Source organism: Rhineura floridana, chromosome 8 (assembly GCF_030035675.1).
Source record: "Rhineura floridana isolate rRhiFlo1 chromosome 8, rRhiFlo1.hap2, whole genome shotgun sequence".
Classification (NCBI taxonomy): Eukaryota; Metazoa; Chordata; class Lepidosauria; order Squamata; family Rhineuridae; genus Rhineura; species Rhineura floridana.
This window is the reverse complement of record NC_084487.1, coordinates 28353833-28376481: the sequence shown is the minus strand read 5'-3', so window position 1 is coordinate 28376481 and position 22649 is coordinate 28353833. Positions and strand designations below refer to the sequence as shown.

Genomic DNA, 22649 nt, shown 5'->3' with positions numbered 1-22649 from the left:
GGCAAGCAATTTTATTTTCAAAGTGCCTTGCAAACAATTCACAGCCTCCAAAGGGTCTAAAACTCCATTTCTTGGAGTTAATGTCAACAGACCCGACAATATGGAAAAGCTCCACCGGACGGCTATGCGAGGAAGCAATGGAGGCAGAGAAATGGGCCTTCTTCACCCCCCTCACTGCCACACAGTAGGCACAGTTATGATGTTTTACTCATGCCTGATCAACCTCACAGCACCTCTTTCGCCACTTGTGCTCTAGCCGTCGTCCAGTCTGTTTCATTGCCCTTAGCTCACTGGTGTACCAAGGTGCAAACCGGGCTCCAAAATGCCGGAGAGGGAGCTTGGGGGCAACCATGTCAACAGCCCGATGCGCCTCGCTGTTCCACAGTGTAATCAGGGCTTCAACAGGGTCACCTGCTGTATCTACTGGGAACTTCCCCAGGGCATTCAGGAATCCTGTGGATTCCATTAGTCTCCAGGGTGGACCATCTTAATCTGTCCACCACCCCTGCAGGGAAGGATCGGAGCCGTAAGTCTAAACTTCACCAGAAAGTAGTCTGATCATGACAGTGGTCCCTAGATGTTGTAACCTTTTCTCATAGAAAATTTCTCCACCCCTTTGATCATTTTGGTTCTTCTTTTCTGAACCTTTTCCAGTTTACAATATACTTTTCAAGGTGTGGTGACCAGAAATGTACACAGTATTCCAAGTGTGGTCACACCACAGATTTGTACAACACTGTTTTGATATTGGCAAGAGATGCTGAAGGAGTTAAACATACTATGCTGCATACTTGTAATGTGTGCATGTTTATAGAGATGTGTGAATCTATCCCTTGCCTAAGAAGTGTGCAGCACTGTCCACTTGGTGAAGGGCCACAGTTCAATGGTAGCATGCCTGCCTTGCAAGCCAAAGGTCCCAGGTTCCATCCCTGTGTAATGGGCCAGCTCAGATATCGGCATGAAATATACATAAAATGTGCTGAAATCATTTACATTTCCTTATAATGGCTTCGCTTATAGCTTACTACTGCATAAGTGGCATAGAGGAAAAATTATCTCTTTTGAAAATGGGTTTTTTCACCCTCCCTTCTGAACAAAGTAGTGTTTTGAATGAGAATGTTGATGTACAGTATAAGACAAGACATCTAGGCAGTCAGCCAACATTCCAGCTGTTTAAGAGGAACCTCCTTATATTGCAACATTAAGCCAACCAGTTGTTGACACTGGTCATACTTGCCATCTCTAGGAGAAGGCAGGAACAGATGGCAAGAAAAGGCAGCTAGTGCTGCATCTAGCAGGCAGCATAACTGAAAAGGCCATGGGAACATGCCTTCCCTTTGATAAGAAAGTGTATAAAAGGCCAGATTTTATAGCATTCATGACCCCTCAGCTCTGCTGGAGTGGGAGGTCAAAGAAAGCAGGAGGACCAGCCATCTATTCCATGCATGACATCGGATGGGTGATGTATCATGACATGTATTTCCATGTACTTTGTGATTTTGGCTCTGTAATATGACTTGTTTAACTCAGCCCTTCATCTATTGTAACTTGTTTTAACTAAGATGTGTCTTCAAAAACTTATACTTTGATGTTAGAGGGATATCCAGCAACTTTTTTCATGCTGATATGTATTCCTATTTTTCTGTTTCTGCAATGATGGCTAAGGCCACCTAGAATGCATTGTATTAGCTGTAGTGTGCAAGATATGAATAAATAGCATATATAAAAAGACTGTTCTGCTGTCTGAAGTCTGGCTCCCAAACAGAAAATTTCTGGTAGCTCCCCAGACTCAAGAAAGCTTGAGTGGAACCTTCTCTATCCTCTGCCTGCATTGGACGACTGCTGTTGATAACCTTTGAGCTTAGGTGAACTAAAATTCAACATACAAGGACTCTCTGTAGTTATGGAGGAAGCGAGAAAGCAAGAACCCTAGACCCTGTGCAAGGGGTCTGGCCAGCCTTGCTGGTATCACCTGGAATCTCCAGGTAGAGGTGGGAGAAACCCGTGTCAGAAACCCTGGAGAGCTGCTGCCAATCAGTGTAGACAATACTGAGCTAGATAGACCAACACTTTGACTCAGTATAAGGCAGCTTTCCGGGTTCCTGTGTATAATTTTGGTGAAAAGAATGGAAGACTGCCAGTGTGAATAAAGCAGTGCTTCCAAATCTCTGACAGAAAAGGCACACTGCACTCTTATAACCCAGCAACTATAACACTAAGAACTATCTGCTCTCAATGCTACTGCACAAAGTCACTGTTTTGGGGATTCTTCCTGTAAGCCTGGAACAGTGACTCACTGAGAGACACACCAGATAGCCTCTTTTGAGGACAAAAATTCTGCTGTGTCTATGTATCAGGAATGACTAAGGCCAGATTCACATGGGAGCTAAAATATGTATTGAATATGAAGTTTTTTCCATCGAGATAGAGTTCCACGGCTCATACACGTCCGTCCTCCCTTCCTTCCAATTCATTGTTTTGCTGGTTTGCCTTCACACATTCATGTTTATTAATATCGCTGTTTCCTTGTGACCCCACCCCCAAATTTACATGTTAACTCCCTCCGGAACATCCCCATCGCTGATCGAGAAGGGGAGGGGTTTTCTGTCAAATTCACACTAAGCTGGGAGACAATGGGGGGTGCAACTGACACAAAATTACTTTTTTTCTGTTGTCAGTTTCATGTCCTCTACACATAGCCCATTTTTGTGATGAATGAATGAAATGTTTATACTGCGCAGTGTGTATATTTTTGTGTTTCTGTGGGTGTGCATGCGCGTGCCTTCAACGCCAGCAATTGCAAGATACAACAAGGGCCAGGTGGGGGCTCTGCCACCGCTGCCACCCTCCCAGGACTACCTCCTCCTCCTGAGGGGCTGTGAGTGAAAGAAGTAGCAGCAGTGGCAGCACCAGCGATGCCCGTCTGCCGTGGCCCTTGCCTTGTAGCAGCCGGCGTGTGATACCGTCAGCCTCCTGGGCAAAGCTGCTGCAGTAAAGGGCGCCCAACAGGGCCGGGAAGGAGGAGGGCAATGTGGATGATATCATACGTCTAAGCATAACATACAAAAATATATCTTGAGAGAAGTAAAAATAGTGAGTAAACAGAGTGCGTCGCTGCTTTAAAGGACTGAGGGAGGGAACTTGTTCGGAGGGAAGTGGGAGAAAGGAAGGCTAGAGCAACTGGAAGTTTGTTTGTCAGTGACAGGAAACAAAATGGCGTCCATTGACAGTGTTGGGGGTGGAGACAGGGAGGATCTAAAATGGCGAACAACCCATGCAGCCAAAAACAGTGGGGAAAAGCAACTACATGGCAGGTTGGCACCAAAGTGGGTGCAGATTTTCAAACAAATGTCAGATTTTTATCGCATTGATTTATTCTGGGTTTAAAGGCAATAGCAGCTGAATGCCCTTGCATTGGCAAAAACGTCATGTAAATGGTCCAAATTAAAAGGATCTTCAAAAAGCACCAGATCCACACTAAACCTCCATGTGAACGGGACCTAAGTACTCCCATCAAACTCAATGCATAGACACAGAACTATTATCCACCTCAGAAGAGCTGGAGTGCAGTTAATTATGCAGTCCATGATTGAAGGAGGCAAGGCTACAGCAATTAATCATGATGAAATGAAGCCTCCTTTTGAGATGCATGCTCACAAGTGTCTTTATTTCTCACTGAACACTAACACATGCCCCAGCACTTTGTTCAAAACTTACTAGAACAGATAGCACAGGACTAAGTTCACCATTTGACATCTATACAAATCAATTATTTTGAGCCATTGTATTCCAGAATACCAAATAATAGACATGTTCCTTTTTTAGTTAGTGAATAGCAGACCACCTAACCTACTGTTTTTCTATTTATATGCATTATGAAAGTGCGTGTTATTCCAGGATTTGGGTTAAACAAACCATTCAGGTTTGGACCAAATAATCCTTGAAGACTACTCTATGTCGCTTACTGCAAGGTCATGCTGAACTGTATACATGTGATTCAACTTTGCAAACACAGTAAAAGCAAACTTTGTGTCCTGGTTTAAAGGTTAAACAAAGGCTTGGATCCCAAAATAAATTAAAGCAAGTTCACAAAAACCATGGATCCAAGTATTAACTCTGCTTAAGCACTATGAAACTTGCTCCAAAAAACTCTTATTCATTTCTTAAGCACTAGAAAACTTGTTTCCCCCCCAAAAAAATCTCTCGTTTATTTCTAATGCCTTCTATTAGTGCCCATAGATAGTGATATCTAGCATTTTCAAGATTAAATTTATGTAATTTAAATTATGTAGTACTATTTCTTGTTTCAAACAGTAGTGATATCATGTGAAAAACTGTTAATGCAAGTTTGAACATCTCACACAATTCTTTCCTTGGACTTTCTTGGGCTCAGTAGTTGTATACAATGATGCAATTGGTTTCCAAAGATTTAAACTGCATTTCAGAAAGAAACTAAGTACCAACCAGCACTCTACAAAACCAGGTCAAGGCCCATTGTTAGTTGCCAGAACACATCTTGAGTAGTAAAGACAGTCTTGGAATATCTGAATGTGCAGCTATACAGAATGAACAGAAAACATTCTAACCTTTCCTTAATTAGCAAGTTAGAGGAATAGTCTTTACTGCAAATGGCGCTATGGTCCCACGTCCTATCCTATAAAAGAGTGTCTAATTCTGGCAAGGCCAGAATGCAAAGGGTTGCATCCAATGCTAATACTCAGAGAAGACTCACTGAGACTAATTACCATGACTCACATAGGCCCATTCCAATGGGTCTACTCTGAGTAGAATTTAGTAGGATACAACCCAAACTCTTAAAAGAGTTTTTTTTAAAAAAATCTCTTAAGTATATACAACTATTATGAAGTTTAAGCGAGAATAATTTAATGGGTCATCACCCTTTACATCTAGACCTGCATCTTGCAATTAGTTCTCCTTGTGCTTAATTTACTATTCTCAACAGCCTTATTGAGATGACCATAATAATCACATTCGGGATCTTTCTAGTCCAGTATCCTGGTTCTAATAGCGTCCAGCGAGGAAGCACACAAACCAACATTGTTGTGCACACCCATTGCCTCTCAGCAATTGCCATACAGTAGCCAAGTGCCTCTGAATCTGGAAGTTTTATTTAGCCATCATGATCAAACACCCTAATACAATATATCCTCCATAAATCACCCAGGTCTTTTAAATAACTTAGGAAATCTGGACCTTTACTTTTAAATCTGTTTTTAATTTTGGGCGTGCAGGAAGTTCTGTTTTATGGTATTTATGTACATGCTCCCTCCTTTAAATGGATTAATGTTTTACTTTGTATTTAAACTGGGGTTTTTTACTTACTGTACGCTGCCCAGAGAACTATGTTCAGCAGCAGCATTATTTGAGTATTGCATATATACACCACCTTTCAGCCAAGGGATTCAAAGCAGTTTATAATTTTAAAGAGTCCATAAAGCCATAACCCTTTTCCTTGTTGCTGCTTCATCAAGCACAAGTACACGTTGTATTTCTGTTCCATGTGTTGATTACCAGTACTTTAAGCTTCTCTATAATATGAACCGTGGCTATTCCTCCTGAATTATGGTAACAGTGTAGCCAACATATTGCAAGTTATAGAGAATTTCAAAGGACCCAAGACAATTTCCAGAATAAGTCCTCTCAGCATACACAGATGTGCAGGAGCTACTGTGGCCTAATATTTGATTCAGCCATGAGACAGAGCTGAGCAAGAAGACAATAAATCTAGTAAACAGGCACCACAGTTGCTCCAGATGCCTACCCCACAGCACCCACCAAGGCTCCTTGCCCCTCTCATCACCAGTTTTTTCTTCTTTGAAATGGATGTTTTGTGGTGACCATGATTTTCAAATGTGCCCCTAGACCCAAAAAGGCAGGGGACCCCAGAGATAATCTGTTAATTAGTACTGTACCACTCTATACAGATCTGTGAATTATACTGACCAAGAGGCAAAGCTATACAACAACACTTTCTATTCATGTGTTTCAGCATTCCCACATCTTATGGGAGTTTCATTGTCTTATAATTCAGACTACTTTGAGAAGCTGAATTTGGCAAATGTTTACAGAAAAAACATCAGGAGATCAATTAAACACTAAACCTGGTCACCACCCCAAACCCAAAAAACAAAAACTGTACCCATCCCTTGCTATTTTCAACACAATCCATCCATAATTTTACATATCTTGATTAGTTAGTGCATGTGAGTGAGCCAATTTATTTTGTGCCACAAAATATTGCCTATTTGGTAAAGGTACTTTACCAAAGGACTTGATGCCCTCTGAGAGTCAAGACTTGGTCACAGATTTGGGTTGCTACTGACCTTGTGGTTTTGGATTTGAAGCTGGCCGTGGAGACTGCTTAACTGGCACGTTTCCATTTATTTCCTCAGCCACCTCATTGCAGATGTTTGGCTTATACAGCCTAGCTGTGCTGTTTGCTGAGCACAGGGGAGTTATAAAGATCTTTGGACATGTACTACCACCTGGAAGGAAAAAAGGCAATTGTGAACATGACTGAATGTATGGACTTCCTTGCTAGTTCATTATTGTATGAGAAGGTTAGGAAGATATTTTGCATCATGTCAGATGAGTAGCTGACTTAAGAGTGGTTCATCTCCTCTTGTGGTATGGAGCACCAACTTGAAAAACCTGGATAAGCCTCAATTCTGCAGAACTTTTAGGGTGGGTGCATTTCAGTGTAATACTAAACTGGACATGGTCTTGGAAAGCTTCTAATGCCCAAAGAGATTGACATTTTCTAATTTTTACAGCATCATGTGTTTGCCAATGAACTTAGCCACCAAAATGTTCTGGCTGTAATGCCATTGTTACACTTACAACATGTGGGAAGAGAAAATTCATCTTAGGGCAATTCTATTATGTCAAAAGGTCATGTTAAAAGAGACCCTTAGGGATTGAGCTATAAACTGGAACCAGGCTTATCCTTCTGTCCGTTACCTAATCCTCAAATTGCTCCAATAGTTTTACAAGTCATAAATATGATCGCTAGACAAGTCTCAAGTTAAACTGACTCTGGAGCCAATTTCAGTCTAAAAGCCCTGCACAGAGTTTCAGTTTATCCTGGAAAAAAGGGCTTTGAGATGATTAATGAGTCCACATCCATGACAATATTTAATCAGAATTAGTAAACAAGTTAAATACAAAGCACTGGGAATGCAAAAATTTATCTCAAGAATATCTTCAATATCTTATAACTGGGCATTTTGAAGAACTTCATGTTTATTTATTTATTATTTGATTTATATCTCGCCCTTCCTCCCAGCAGGAGCCCAGAGTGGCAAACAGAAACACTAAAAACACATTAAAACATCATAAAAAGACCTTAATACATTAAAACAAAACATTAAAAACATTTTTTAAAAGCTTTAAAAACATCTTTAAAAACAAAAAAAGTTAAAAACATATTATTAAAGAAAACATATTAAAAGCAATTCTAACACAGACGCAGACGGGGATAGGTCTCAACTTAAAAGGCTTGTTGAAAGAGGAAAGTCTTCAAAAGGCACCAAAAAGATAGCAGAGATGACGCCTGCCTAATATTTAAGGGGAGGGAATTCCACAGGGTGGGTGCCGCCACACTAAAGGTCCATTTCCTATATTGTGCAGAACGAGCCTCCTGGTAAGATGGTATCTGCAGGAGGCCCTGACCCTCAAATTTTCTGCCCTTTACCATCAAATTGTGTTATTTTTTCCCCACAAAATACTAAATGTAGTATCAGTAACAAGCAGCATTTTTTGCAGCACATTTCAGCAGTAGCTTTCCAACAGGCTAGGCCAGTCTTTCCCAACCAGTGTGCCTCCAGATGTTGTTGGACCACAACTCCCATCAGCCTCAGCCAGCATTGCCAATTGTCAGGAAAGATGGGAATTGTGGTCCAACAACATCTGGAGGCACACTGGTTGGGAAAGGCTGGGCTAGGCTGTTCACTTTGCTTTGTACTAGACAGATTCCTTTTACTCTTGAACGTTTCCTTCTAGACCCCCCATTGCTAAACAGAGTTAATATATTATACATAGTCACCCCAAACCCATTTTTGAAGAGCATACTGTTCATTCCATTTGACTTTTTGATTGAGCCATTTGACTTCCCATGAAGTTAGACTTTTATGGTAGCATCTTGCTGTTTAACTATGGATTTGTTATCTTACATACCACTAGCTGTAGGGGTTTTGCTTATTCTCAACGGCATCTTTTAACTACATTTAGGTATTATACCCATTTGATTTTGGTCCTGCTGCTGCTGAATACTGGGTAAATATTTTAATTTTTTTTTTAAAAAAGAAACACAACAATCATATTGTCCACATCTGCTGGTTGGCTGGACAGGTTAGAATTTTGTGTTATTTTGTTGTACAGCTGAGGAACACCATTTGGATAGAATTGTTTTTGTATAATTTCCCATTAATTTATTATCTTTACTTTTTAGTTTTTGTTTCATGACTAATATTTCATATATACTAGTGCCAGGCATATTCTGTTATATTTTGATTCAGGTTACATATTTTTAATGTTGGTTTTAAAACTGTTTTATCTTTGATAGGCTTTTAAAAAAAATATTCTCCACTCAGACTGTGTACTCTCCCTCCAGCCTTCTTATAAAAAGAAGACGGAATGGTCATCAATAGAAAACAGCAGCTGCAAAATGCAACACCGCCCACTTGCTTCCAGCTCAGAACTAGCACTGGTATATCAAACATAAATCAAACACTGAATTTATGGCACTACAGCTATCAAAGGGACCACTAGTAGTTACACTTCTTTCCACTATCAACAGTTGCTATCAATTTAGAGGACAATTACAGTTATAAATACTCCCTTTGTAAATTCTTTGCACATACTAATGTATGTATGTGAATTATCCAAGACACACTAATTCAGATTTTGACTACTTAGGCCAAAAGCTTTCTCCTATCTCTTCCTCGCTCCCACCGCCAAAGCTGCAAATCACAATTTTGTTTAGGCTTCATACTGCAAGATAGAAAACAATTACATCAGTTCAGCTAAGGGAATGCTGGCTGGATTTGGCTAGATGAACAATATTGAGGAGAACTTCATTTTTTTTTAAGTGTTCCAAATGGCTGTCAGATATTGGGAAAAACATGACACAAATACAGCTGTAAAAACAGAGATGGGCACTGTCACGTGACACTCTGAAAGAACAGCTGCAGAATTTGGCTACCTGTTCTCACAAGAGGCCAGTGCAATTATGTAGACCAACTTTTCCTAATGGTGACATCAGGAAATGTGACATATAATTGTAGAGGACGATATGGGTTGGAACCTTAAGTTCCAAGTAGTTACTGCTACTAAAGCTACTAAAAGTTAATGGACTGGATTATGACATGCCCACAGAAAATGAAATGTTGAGTAAACTCTTGTGGGAATGGAAATCCTGCACTGACACAGCTACAAGTAGACATCATTGTTAATACATTTTTGAGAAAAGAAGGGAGAAGCAGCAAAATTGCGATAAATATCCTCTGTATTAACGTAGTCTGTCATTGAAAAATTTAGTATGTCTATTTTGTAGTACACTGATGGACATTACTTCCCAAGCACCAGTTCCCAAAATAAAATAGGATTGCATAAACTCTCTGGTGCTTAAAATGCATTTTGCAGTTTAACAGGTTTCTGCTGGAACAACAACTAACAAGAACATGTAATTCTATGAATGGATCTTCATAGTATAGGTTTCTAGATCACTCCGTCTCCAGATGGTCACATCAAACATAAAAGTATGCTCACCAGGAAGCCAGGACTGGATGCCATTTCCTGCTTTGTACACCCTATTGAACAGATGCAGCTTTGATGCTATGAAATGAGTGTAAACTGTTTCTGGAGGCTTCCAGTCTTTCCATATATTCTGAAAACAGGACTGGAACTGTTTTCAGAATATTTAGAACAACTGGAAGCCTCCAGAAACAGGTACAAGCAGACAAAACAGATTTCTTAGATATTTTGCTTTACTGGGTCCACCTTCACTAACTTTTGTGAAGTTGTTCATCCACCAAAGCATCTCCATGGGGACCTTTGAATTTGATTTTGAAGAGAAACTGGGGGAGGGGGAGTGCAAAGGAGACAACATTTCCAAGGGCTAACGAAAGTGAAAGTTTAACAGTAAGGAACTCTGAAGGCAGCAGGAACTAGTTTCCTAATGCATTATTTTATGTCAGACACTAAGTAATGAGAACAAAATATGCCAGAATACCAGAGAACAAAATATCAGGGTATTCCAAATGTGAAGAAATTTGTTGCAATGTAATATGGAAGTCAAACTGCACTTACTTTAGAAATAGTTGTAGTCTATCAATCCATGCATGTGCTCTGCTGGTCTATGGCAAACTTCCACAGAAAGGAGCTAGCTTAGTGTCTACTTTAACATTCCCCAGACTTTGAAAACAATGAAGCAGAGGTGTTCTCCATTTATAGCACCCTGTTCCCAGAAGCAACCAACTGGACTGCTTCACTCTCTTGGGCATTGGTTTCCTGCCCTCACATAAGAGACAGTGGCTCCTTTTTTCTATGCTTTTGGCAGTTTCTCTTGCTAAATGCAGATGGGGGAGCCGGGAGAGAGAGAGAGATGCTGTCCTCCTTGCATTCAACCCAATTTCCCATATTGTTTTGTCAAGTTTTAATCAGAGACAGGGACTTCTGTATACTAGAGAATGTGGCCGCTGACAGTTTGGACATTAGTATTGTTTTATGACTCCTCAAGCAATAGGAAGTTCCAGGGTTAGCTGCTGCACAGTCAGCTTCTTCGTGAAGAATGGACTGTAAAATGTATCATTTTTTTAACAGCCACATGGCATTTTAAAATATATTTGTATATAACTACACAAAATGAGCATGGAGTAGGGAACAGAGAGAAAATGCTAGACTTTAAAGCAGCATAAGTTTCCCCAAAACAAACTTCATACTACTCCACCCCCACCATTTTTTTCTTGCCACCCACCTGCAGACTATGACTTTTGTTTCTTTCCCCAACTATATTCAAAACTGTCAATCTGTTTCTCTTCAGCCTCTGCCCATGCAGGTGCATTGGACAGCTACTATTCAAAGACCAATATAATGTTACGTTAAAGAAGAACCTTTATAGCTATTAAGCTACACAAAAGCCTTGAGGCAAAGTCATTTTGCATTTCCAAAGCCTATGCTTGCAAAATGTACAATTCTATTTTAACATAATAAATAAAATATTATGAATGTACATATTTATTTATAAGCATTTCTACATGTCTTAATATTTAAATATCTCTAAGTGGTATACAAAAATACAAAATAAAAACAACTAAACTGTACCATAAACTACAAGATTCGTAATAACAGGCAGTTCTTCAGGTAACCTGGTCCTGATTTTTTAAAGGCTTTATATGTTAGTAGGAAGAAGTTGCACATGGCCTGGTAGCTAATCAGCAGGCAGTGCAATTCTCTCCACACAGGTATAATATGTGCGCATCCAGGGGTTTCCATTCAACAACCTGGATGCAGCAATCTGCACCAGCTGCAGCTTTCAGGTCAGTTTCAAGGAAAGTGCCACACAGAGCACAATCCTGAAGTTATCAATGCATAAATGATGATGGCCAAGCTATCCCTGTCCAGGAAATGGTATACTTGTCATACCAACCTAAGGTGATAATAGGCACTCCTCGCCACAGAGGTTACCTGGACCTCCAGTGACAAAGATGAATCTAGGAGCACCCCCAAACTATATATATTTGTTCCTTCAGAGGGAACGCAATCCTATCCAGAAAGGGTAAACTCCCCAATTCCCACATCTGGAAACAGCTCACCCACAACCTACCAGGATTCAGTCTCAGTCTGATCTTTATAAAAGAAGTAACAAAAGAAGGAGCTGGGAAGGAGACCAATAGGAAGATCATGAGACAGGACTTAGAGAGGATACCAAGAAGCCCAGGTTCTTTGCTGTTGTACAAAAACTGGATGAATTACTGAGATATTGTAACTGACAAATCTTTTTTACATCTTTATTTCAGATTTTATACACCAAATCCTAGTCCCTATTTCCCACAAGTTCTTGTATAAGTTGTTTATTATGCCCTCCCTTCAAACTATAATCAAGTAGTACATATGCTTCTGGACCCCATCAGTAGCCACCCTATATCTGCTGGCGTTTATAACATCTTTTTACATTCAGTGAAAGCTGAGGTTTATACTGCGGCCTGAGGACGTAGACAAGGTACTTGTTCAGGTCTGTGCAACCTGTGTCTTGGACCCTTGCCCTTCATGTCTGATAAAATCTGCCAGGAAGAAGACAGCTGGGTGGGACAGGCAGATAATTAATGCTTCTTTCCAAGGAGGAGTGGTCCCAGGCTGCCTGAAGGAGACAGTGGTAAGACCACTCCTGAAGCCTTCCCTGGACCTGGAAGATCCTAATACTTTTAGACAAGTAGCAAATGTCCCCTTTCTGGGCAAGGTTCTCAAGAGGGTGGTTGCCAACCAGATCCAGGTACTTTTGGAGGAGACAGATTTTCTAGATCCATTTTAATCGGAATTCAGGTCTGGTTTTGGTACAGACACTGCCTTGGTCGCCCTGTACAATGACCTGTGTTGGGAGAGAGACAGAGGGAGTGTAAGTCTGTTGATTCTCCATGATCTTTAGCAGCTTTCAATACCATCAATCATGGTATCCTTCTGGGGTGACTGAGTTGGGTATTGAGGGCACCGCATTGCAGTGGTTCCATACTTACTTGGATGGATGGCTCCAGAAGGTGGTTCTTGGGGAATATTGCTCGGCTCCATGGGCTCTCCAGTATGGGGTCCCACAGGGAATCAGTTCTGTCCCCCATGTTTAACATTTACATGAAACTGCTGAATGGGGTCATACGGAGTTTTGGAGTGCATTGTCATCAGTATGCTGATGACACACAGCTCTATTTCTCCTTTTCATCTTCTGCAGGTGAAGCAGTGGATGTGCTCAATCAGTGCTTGATTGTGATAATGGACTAGATGAGGGCCAATAAACTGAAGCTTAATCCAGACAAGACTGAGATACTGTTGGTGGGTGGTTCCTCTGACCAGTTGAGTGGTGTGCGGCTTGCTCTAGCTGGGGTCACACTCCCTCTGAAGGAGCGCGTTTGTAATTTGGGGTTTTTCCTGGATCCATTGCTATTGCTTGAGGCACAGGTGGCCTCAGTGGTGCGGAGTGCCTTCCATCAGCTTAGGCTGGTGGCTCAACTGCAACCCTATCTGGACAGGGATAACCTAGCTACAGTTATCTATGCTCTGGTAACCTCAATGTTGGATTATTGCAATGCACTTTACATGGGATTGCCTTTGAAAACAGTTCGGAAGCTTCAGTTAGTGCAGAATGCAGCTGCCCAACTGTTGACAGGTTCAAGACGAACACGGCATATAACGTCTATCCTGTTCCAATTGCATTGGCTGCCTATACACTTCCGAGCCCAATTCAAAGTGATGGTTTTGACCTTTAAAGCTCTTTATGGCTCAAGACCCCAATATCTTCTGGAACGCCTCTCCCAATATGAACCTACCTGGACCTAGAGGTCTTCGTCTGAGGCCCTTCTTCAGGTCCCCCCTTTGAGGGGAGCTCGGAGGGTTTTGAAAAGGGAGAGGACCTTTTCAGTTGTGGCTCCCCATCTCCCCAGTGAGGTTCACCTGGTGCCATCACTGATCTTTTCAATGCCAGGTCTTTTCTCCCAGGCATTTGATAGATTGAGATGATGTTTTGTTTTGATATGCTGCCAAACATTCCTGTGGCTGTGTGGTGGTGGTATTGTTATTGTTTTGTTGTTTATTGTCATGTTTTTATAGTCTGTTTTATTTGTTTTAACATTGTGTAAGTCGCTTGGGGACCTTTCGGTCTCAAGCAACTAATAAATCTAATAAATAACAACAACTACAAATATACTGTATGTATAGTAGCAGTCTTGCTTATAACACACAACTTAACATTCCCTTACTCTTTTTTTGTTGTGTGTGTGTTGAAGTGAATGTAGTTTCTGTATGCTATAAATTGGCATGAGCTACAAATGAATTGTCTTAGGAATCAGAAAGAATGAAGTCTGTGATCTGCATGAAGCATTGTCCTAAGCATCTTAGGAAAAAGAAAATATTACCTGTTACCTTTTATAGTTTCAACTATAGTCATATGGATGAGGGTGGTTTTTTCATTAATAGGAAGCAGGAATTTCAATTAGTTTAATGTTTGAATGAAACGATGCCTCTTTGATACAGCCTTACCCACTAATTTTCAGTGGGTGAGTTTGCTTCCATTGAACTTTATGGATTATGCACTGTTATGAAAGTGCTGTTTAAATGTACAGCGAAAAAAGGCTTTGCCATACAATATGACTTCCTTCTATCAGAAAATTCTAATTAAAATTCAACTGCTCTGGGAAAATGAGATGGTTTCAGATAATAAAAAAATATTATTAAGATGGTCAGTTTTTAAACTTCCGGTATTTGAGAGAGCTGAAGCATCTTTCTGTGGTATCCTGTTTCTAAAAATATTAGCTTAATGGTTTTACTGAATTTCCTCCTAGTAAAGAGCATTTGCTTTCATCATTCTTGAAATACATTTTAGAAAACAGATATGTTTCTCTTTATAAAATACTTGACTATGTACATACTCTTTAATACATTATCTTTATAGTGTATTGGAATTTTATGTGGCAATTCAATGGTATTTAAAAAGCCAAAATTATTATTTCAATCATACAGCTAACATTTCTTCTGAGGAAGGAGCACCAAGACCTCACTCTTGGTTGCAGAATTATGTCTGGATGGTGGTTTTCAAGTTTTTCTGCAGAAGAATTGTGGCAGTTGATTTGAAACTTGAGTTTTAGTGCTGAAACTGAATAGCTAATTCTTTTCCAATTTGGTGAAAACACAAGGTCTAGGTACACTCTAGTAATGAAGCAACTTTTTCACTCTGCCTCTATGACATTCTCTTTAAGCATTCTTATTTCATAGCACACTTGCCCAGCTCAACACTAGCTTATACAACAAAAGAAAAATGAATAGCAAAACTTTACTGTGTGTTCACCCAAAGAATCTGCCTGGATGTCTCATCAACACCCCTCATTTCCTGTTTCTGACCTGACTGGAATTCTTTAAGAATGGTCTCATGGCTCAAGATCAAGCCAGGAGAGTCCTGCTCTGTGAAGTCATTCATCTGCAACATTTGTTTATATCTGCTGAAGCCCCCAGTACAAGTCTCAGTATTATGACTCAGAAAACACTCCAATATAAATTTGACTTTTAAAAATATTCATTTATATTAATAAACTGAATGAAAGCTTGAGCAAATCTTGCAGGCTGGTTCTGTGAACAGCTGAAATTAACTGAGTATTTAACTGGGAAGTTGTCACAAATCTGTACACTGAACTGACATCAAAAGACTGAGGTTGTTTTTGTTTGTAGTTGCTAATGGTGCTGAGCATTAAGAAGTTGTGTGGCTACAAAAGTACCCAAGGTAATAATCGGCTTTAGGAAAGTTGGGCATGTATCATTCACACACAGGATATTTATCAGCTATCTCCAAGTTATTCAGTTAGTGTGGAGTTGGAAAAGACCCAGTTCCCAAGCTCTCAGTAAAGTTATCCCACCAAAGCATTCCCCAAAAAGAAAGGAAAGCCAAAAAAGATTGCACTTAGATATGAAGGTCCTCCAAATTTTAGTCTAAAAAAGTTAAAGGCCTCGTCTATCCAGTTGCTTTCTGGAAGGCCCTATGTTGGTTCTTAAGAGATTTTTTTTCAGTTCTTCCACCACTTTCTCTCATTTTAAAATTCCTTGCACATGTGTGAATCCTTTCAGGATACATACATATTCTCACACAATAGTCTGAGGATTATGGTGCAAGGGCTTCCTAGGCAACGGCAAGCAGCTCTCTTTTTCTTTCCCTGTACATCTTAGAAACAGGAGCAGACCAGGAAGGAATACTCAGATGGGCATGGGAGTGTGTAGTGCTGGTTCTGAACTGTGGTCCTCCAGAGCAGTAAAATGCAATCAAATAAAATTCACAACAGTAGGGCTTTTAAAGATTGCCAGGGCAGTGAAACTACTCAATTTTCTGCTATTTCAGCAAGACTGGGTATTATCCACATGCCATGGCTAGCATGTCAGTGTTATTCATCACTTTTTAAAACACACACAAACACGCACAAATGACAGTCCAATCAATCATTCAGAAGCCAAAGTATTGCTCTGTAAATTACTTTCTCTTTAGAAAGTTTTAGTAAATTTCAGCAATAACAATAAGGAATTTAACTAATAAACTTCAGAACATGTGCCAGCAGTGGCTGCTGAGTGTCAGGTCTGATGAATGTAGACTCTACAAGTGCCACATAGCTTTTTAGAAGTTTCATGCTTGATTCTGAGCATTGGAAGGATTTTTGAGCAAAAGATCAGGACATCATAAGCAGGAAATTTGTGTCTTCCAAATCCATTATTTCCAAGCATTTGTGATATTATTATTTTTAACCCACAACATGACCACTGTTTTCTTGCACTAAATTCTGCAGTACCCTCACTTCTACAGAGCCAAAATAACTACCACACAACTATCTACAGAGCCAAAATAACTAACACACAACTATTTACATCCTGTTTGAATAAAGTTAAACAGTGAATCAAGAGCCCCTAACATTATCCAGATCTTTTCTCCCTTCAACACCCAGTTTTCCCTTTGATAATGAAAAGCACATATTTAAGCAAGTCAAGGTGTAATATTAAGTGATAAAAGGAAACAAGCATTTGTGGGGGAGCTATTACAAACCAAACATGCTTTTCAATTCACACTGGTATCACAAAAGTAATACATACTGTTGCCACAGTAAAGATGAAAAGAAAACCTGTTTTTTTAAACACTCCAAAATGGGCAGCTGTTTTACAAATGAGAGAGGCAACTGATCTCTCAGTACTATCACTAATGATTTATAGAAACAGGAACTAGGAATGATTCAGTTGTAAACAGAGAATTCCCAGGCTGTCAGCTCAAGTAGTAAACCAGAAATAAAAATAGCTTAACCACCAATTTAGTTGCTCAACAAAACCTCCAAGCAGATTAAAACAACAGAAGAGAGCCAAAACACAGTTCTTCTGCAAGCCATATTAACAAGATTTTATGCTTTCCTAACAAATAATACCAGTTGAAACGGGAGGGTGGGGGAGAAGCTTATAGCATTCCACAAGTATTAAACAAGGAATATTTACAAAGGTTTATAGATTTTCAAATATATAACATTTTTTCCTTTATTTGAGTTATGCTAAAAACTATGAAGAGTGTATGCACACACAAAAGAAATAATTTGGATTAGGACAACTTTAGTAAATACACATAAATACCACCAGCAGCAACAACAAAAGCAGTACTAAACCCTACCTGGATCAGACGACATAGTAGTCATGTATGTAGTCACACGTCAATCTAGTGCTATTGTGTGTACAGAGAATCAGTTTCGCAACAGCGAACGTATGAAAGGGTCACATAGTCTTCAGCTGCCTACAAGCTTTGCTGACCACATCTAGGAGGAGTTCTAAAATCGCAACACACTGGAAGCTTACAGTTCAACAAGCGTCACAACCAGACCGCCCAGGGTCCCTTGAGGCATGCCTGCTTTTGTGCTCCAGAGTGTGAATCGGCATTCAGCAGGCAGGCAGGCAGGCAAGCAAGCAAATGAGTAAGAATTTGAGGGGGGAAAGCACGAGATTTCATTCCAGTTAAATAGTCAACAGGGCAGCTCAAGTTATGTAACATTCAAACTGCTGGAGGAAAGCACTTGGTAAAACTACAAAGGTTGTTTTCATTTAGTACCTCAGCTGTTTAAAACCTCTCAACTGCATCAAAGACTTTAAATGATATACTAGCTCTTTCGACAGATTGGTCAACAGTTACTTCTTTTTTTTTGCCTCCTATGCTTGTTATTATTTTCAGTGCCACTTTTATTTTGCCTCTGACAACATCACTGAAAATGCAAATATTTTAACTGCTTGTTGGGGGAGAACTCAGGGGACCAATATAAAAACCCCAAAGCAAAGAGGGACCAAGAATTGTGGTTATATACTGATTATTAAGAAATCAACTGAAATCTAAATTGTGGTGAAGAAGGGAGGGAACCCTCCTGTACACAACATTTAAACCAAAACAGAGCAGTGTTTACATACACATTAAGTAAGATGAAATTACTCACAAAATAGCCAAACCACAAGCCCACAAATAATTTTGGACATGGAACCTCTCTATCCTCAAACAGGATTTCTTTTGCAATTTTTAATAAGGATTTCTTTTTTTAGTGCTTTTCAGTTTTGGAGAAAACCTATCAAGTATGATGCTGCAAAACCCAAATTCTAAACAACTATAAGAGCAACCACACAGACCCCTTAAACCGGTATTATAAAACTCCACATTTGTAAATTTTAAAACCTCAAAAGTTTTGATAGTTACATCAGAGCTATTTTGTCTCACTCAAAAAAAAAAAGACATCTCTTCTGCCTAAGAAGATTCAGCTGCCTGGTGAAGGTGGCTTCTCACATCTCAAACCAGGAATTACTTTATAGAAGTGAAAGCACAAATTAAGATTATAAAATTTAAATTTAACAAAAGCAAAAAAGTATAGCTGAATATTAAACAGGGCTTACAAATGGACAGTGTATGTGAATGCTTTGAATAAAGCTATTTTAAATAGTAACCCCATTAGAAATATCAACTGTCTCATAAATGAAGAAATTTTGTTATTGATTCAAGGTGTGGCATATAAATTTAGAACAGGGGTCACTAACCTGAGGCCCTTTTGGATGTTGCAAGACTACAGCTCCCATCTTCTCTGACCATTAGCCATGCTGGCTAGGACCAATGGGAATTGTAATCCAGCAACGTCTTGAGGGCTACAGGTTAACCACAACTGTTTTATTAAAACAACAGATACAGAGAAGGAGAAGTTCACCAGCAACTGTAAGCAAGTATGGCAACTGATTTTTGTAAGCTTCATTAAATATATACTTGTTGATTGACAAGTTTAGGCAACTGGGATCTGCATTTGATCAGCCCAGTCTGCATTGTAAAAGCAAAATGCATCTATCCTATATTGCTGGAATATCATCCAACTTGACCACATGTTGGAAGTAACAGGTGCAGCATAGAAAGGTAGAACTGCTGGCAATTACACTTCTTTGAATAGAAGTAGCAAAACAGAATGTGGATACATACAAATAACTGGTGGCCCCAAGAAAATGCTGGTTTGCATCCCCAACCTCTAACAGGAGCTCCTACTCCGGGCCATTGCTCATCTATTTCTTACCTTTTCCTGAAGTAGCTTACATATATTCTCTACCTGACCATCTCTGGTTGTCCTTCATTACCCTGACATAGATACCCTTTGAATACAATTAAAGCCACATGGGAGCTATTTTTTGCCATGTGGCTGCATGTGAATGAGGAAATCAGATGGGTCTTTTCCTCATTCTCTCTACCTGAAGTATGCAGGGAGACATGTGTGCAAGTGTGTTGTTACCCAGCATAATGCCTTGTGGTATTTCCATGAAGGAACCAATGGTTTTACTCAGTACACATCCAGATGCTTAGACGGTGTTTTCTTGATGGTATCAAGAATTGTAAAAAGAATTTGTACTCTTCTCCCCCCCCCCATACTCCATTGTGAATGCAACCTCCAAGATACTTAAAGGATGTTAGCGGTTTCAGCAGACCAATTCCTCCACTCTCAATTGTTCTCAATTGACACTTCACTGTTTCATAGGTCCTGTAAGCTCACAGGTCCTTGTTCGGTGATCTTGGGGTGCTTAAATATTAGTTTACAAATATTTTTAGTTTGTTATGCAGAAAATGGTATAAAAAAACTGTATTGTTGAAATCCTGACTTCCAAGTTGAATACCCTTGTCCTCTGCTCCTTGGTTAACAGGAATATTCATAGTTGTCTACTTCTTGCTAGAGATCACAGAATCTCATAGAAGGTTTCTCACAAAGTAATCTAGCCCAAATCCAGGTTGAGACAAGAAACCTACTATTACAGCATCCCCAGTAAGAGGACTGCATTATGAATATGGATGCAGCAACAATCCTACTGTGCAGTATGACTGCTTGTCTGCCCCATACAACTCAAGAGTGGTAAACCAAGAACAAATCTTGGCTACTATTGGTCATGGTTTGTCTGAAGCAAGACAAACCACAAGTCTGGCTTCAGATGTAATGCTAAGCTAGGGGTGGGGACCCTTTTTCAGCTTGAGGGCCACATACCCTCGTGGGCAACCTTCTGGCCACAGACTAGTGGTGGGTATGGCAAAAGCGGTTGTGGCCAAACACTACTCTCCACCCAGGCAAGCCAGAGTTATTATCTCTAGAAGAGGGCACAGAGCAGGGCCAGATAAAGAGGCCTGGAAGACTACATTTGGCCCCGAGCCCAACTTTCCCCACTCCTGCACTAAGCCAGACCATGACTTAGCTCCAGGTAGCACATGGCAGCAGCAGGACTGGGGGAGGAGCGAAGCAGCCACTTTTTTGTTGCAAGTACCTCACGCTTGACCATGGTTTCGCTTAACATTACTTGCAAATCAGGCCAATGTGTTAAGTGTTGGGTGGGAGTAGAATGTTTTTTTGGGGAAACTGAAAAATGTGCCACACTTGTTCTATGAACAGCAGCATCAAGAATTATGGTTTCTTGATTATGGCAGTTCCTCTGTTTCGTCTTCGCTCCAAAGAGGGGAAGTTCCTCCCCCTTCCCTCTGCCATCCATCCGAATACTCTTCTCCCAACTCTCCGGGATCCAGCTCCTCGGGATTGGGGCCCCAGCTCTGCCTTCCGACAATATGAAGCCATTGGGATGGTTATAAGGAGTTTTGGAGTCAAGTGTCACCAGTATGCTGATGACATACAGCTCTATTTTTCTTCGTCAGGAGAGACTGTGCATGATCTGGACCATTTTTGGGGTGCAGTTGTGGACTGGATGTCGCAGCCATGGGAATACATAAGAACATAAGAAGCGCCTGCTGGATCAGGCCAGTGGCCCATCTAGTCCAGCATCCTGTTCTCACAGTGGCCAACCAGGTGCCTGGGGGAAGCCCGCAAGGAGGACATGTACTCAAAGAGGCTTTCCCTGATGTCCACGGGTTCCCCTCCCCAAGTGTAAGTAGGCTTGTATTTCAATGGGAACTAATTGACAATCTTTCTTCTAAATTGAACATATGATGAAATCTAGGTTTCTGTGTGATCTGAGACAATAAAAATTGTAGTTTTCAAGTGAGACTAGAGCAGATTAAGAGGCACAGAAAGCTGATTTTGGGTTCTGTCAGCAGTTGGAGATGGTGATTATCTCTCTAGAAGGCTGACGTAGGAGTTGTGAACTCAGGCTGTCTGCTAAAGTATATAAACTGCACCTTTTCTCATGCTCAAACTATATATCTGTAAATAAAAACTCAAATAGTGTTGTGAGTTTGGGGGTTGGAATGGATGATCCCTGTGAGTCCCCTTTCCAGCCTCTGCTTTGGAATCCTGTGCCTTGGGGTGAGGGGCTGGCTCTGCTGGCCGAATGAGTTTCTTTTGTTAAGCTAACGGAGTGGCCAGTTTGCTAATGGGTCTTTCAGGTGCCCAGCAACTGGGGAATGGGCCAGGAAGATCCTTTTGTCATTCAAATTCTTCAGGAGAGCCTCCCCCCCCTCCTGGCGACTAGGAGAGGTTTGTGCTTTGAGTGTGTTTAGAGTTGTGTCTGAGAAAGGCTGGGAACTGGAAGCAGGCAGAGAGGCTGTCTCTTTGCACCATGGCTTTAGGATGCCTCCTGTAACCCTGATGGAAAAACTGGATATTGGACTGCTGATGCCTTGAACCCCTCCATCCTAAGCTCAGGTTGGAATGTGGGTAAATAAATAAACCACATTTAATAAAGACACCACAGTCTCCACTGACCTTCTTCCCAAGGAAACCAAGCCCAGGACGAGTGCAGGGACACCTGAAATCTCACCGCTTGGGGATTGGGGAGGCGCGCAACAATATTATAAACACCATAACGCACCAGAGAACCCTTCAAAGGAAATTAAACCTGGGCATGCAGTGTGAGCAAAACAATAGGATAATTTTGAAATCAAGTTTGAACTCTTTCAAATAAAAATTAATTCTACATATTGTTTTCAGACTGAAACAAGAAAAGAGAGGGGGAAAGAGGAACAGCAATATCATATTAAATACATTTCAGGTACATCTTTACAAAGACTTGGAATGGTTAGGGAGAAGAATAGTCCCCAGTATAAATGATGGTAGGGGCTAATGTGAAAATAATTTCACTCTCAGTTTAAAAGCTTGTCTACCATTCCTAGAAACCTCATCTTTCTGAAAAGAAAGTTAAGAGATCAAGTGCTTTATCTGTGGATGATTAAAAAGATAAAGGGATACGTGAAAAATTAAGGGAGATACAGTACTGACCATCTCATTACTCTAATCCAGCCTTTCCCAACCAGTGTGCCTCCAGATGTTGTCGGACCACAATTCCCATCTTTCCTGATCATTGGCAATGCTGGCTGAGGGTGATGGGAGTTGTGGTCCAACATCTGGAGGCACACTGGTTGAGAAAGGCTGCTCTAATCCAAAAGGTCTACAACTGATTTTGTACTTAGCAGTGCT

At 40.5% G+C, this 22649-nt stretch overlaps 1 protein-coding gene and 1 pseudogene across 2 annotated transcripts in view; both read right to left on the bottom strand.

Annotated features, from left to right (window-relative positions):
• The window catches only part of FGD4 (FYVE, RhoGEF and PH domain containing 4), a 170870-nt gene that overhangs the window by 67026 nt on the left and 81195 nt on the right, over positions 1-22649 (bottom strand). The window contains exons 1-2 of one of the 2 annotated variants that reach the window (XM_061638727.1): positions 17408-17632; positions 6345-6506 (exon numbers count right to left, since the gene is read on the bottom strand). In XM_061638727.1, the coding sequence (XP_061494711.1) occupies positions 6345-6506; positions 17408-17432 (187 nt within the window). In that variant the 5' untranslated portion in view covers positions 17433-17632. Of the gene's footprint in view, positions 1-6344; positions 6507-17407; positions 17633-22649 lie in introns of those variants that run through there. The other variant, XM_061638726.1, reaches the window with a different exon arrangement.
• On the bottom strand, positions 8604-8802 carry LOC133363526 (small nucleolar RNA U3; annotated as a pseudogene).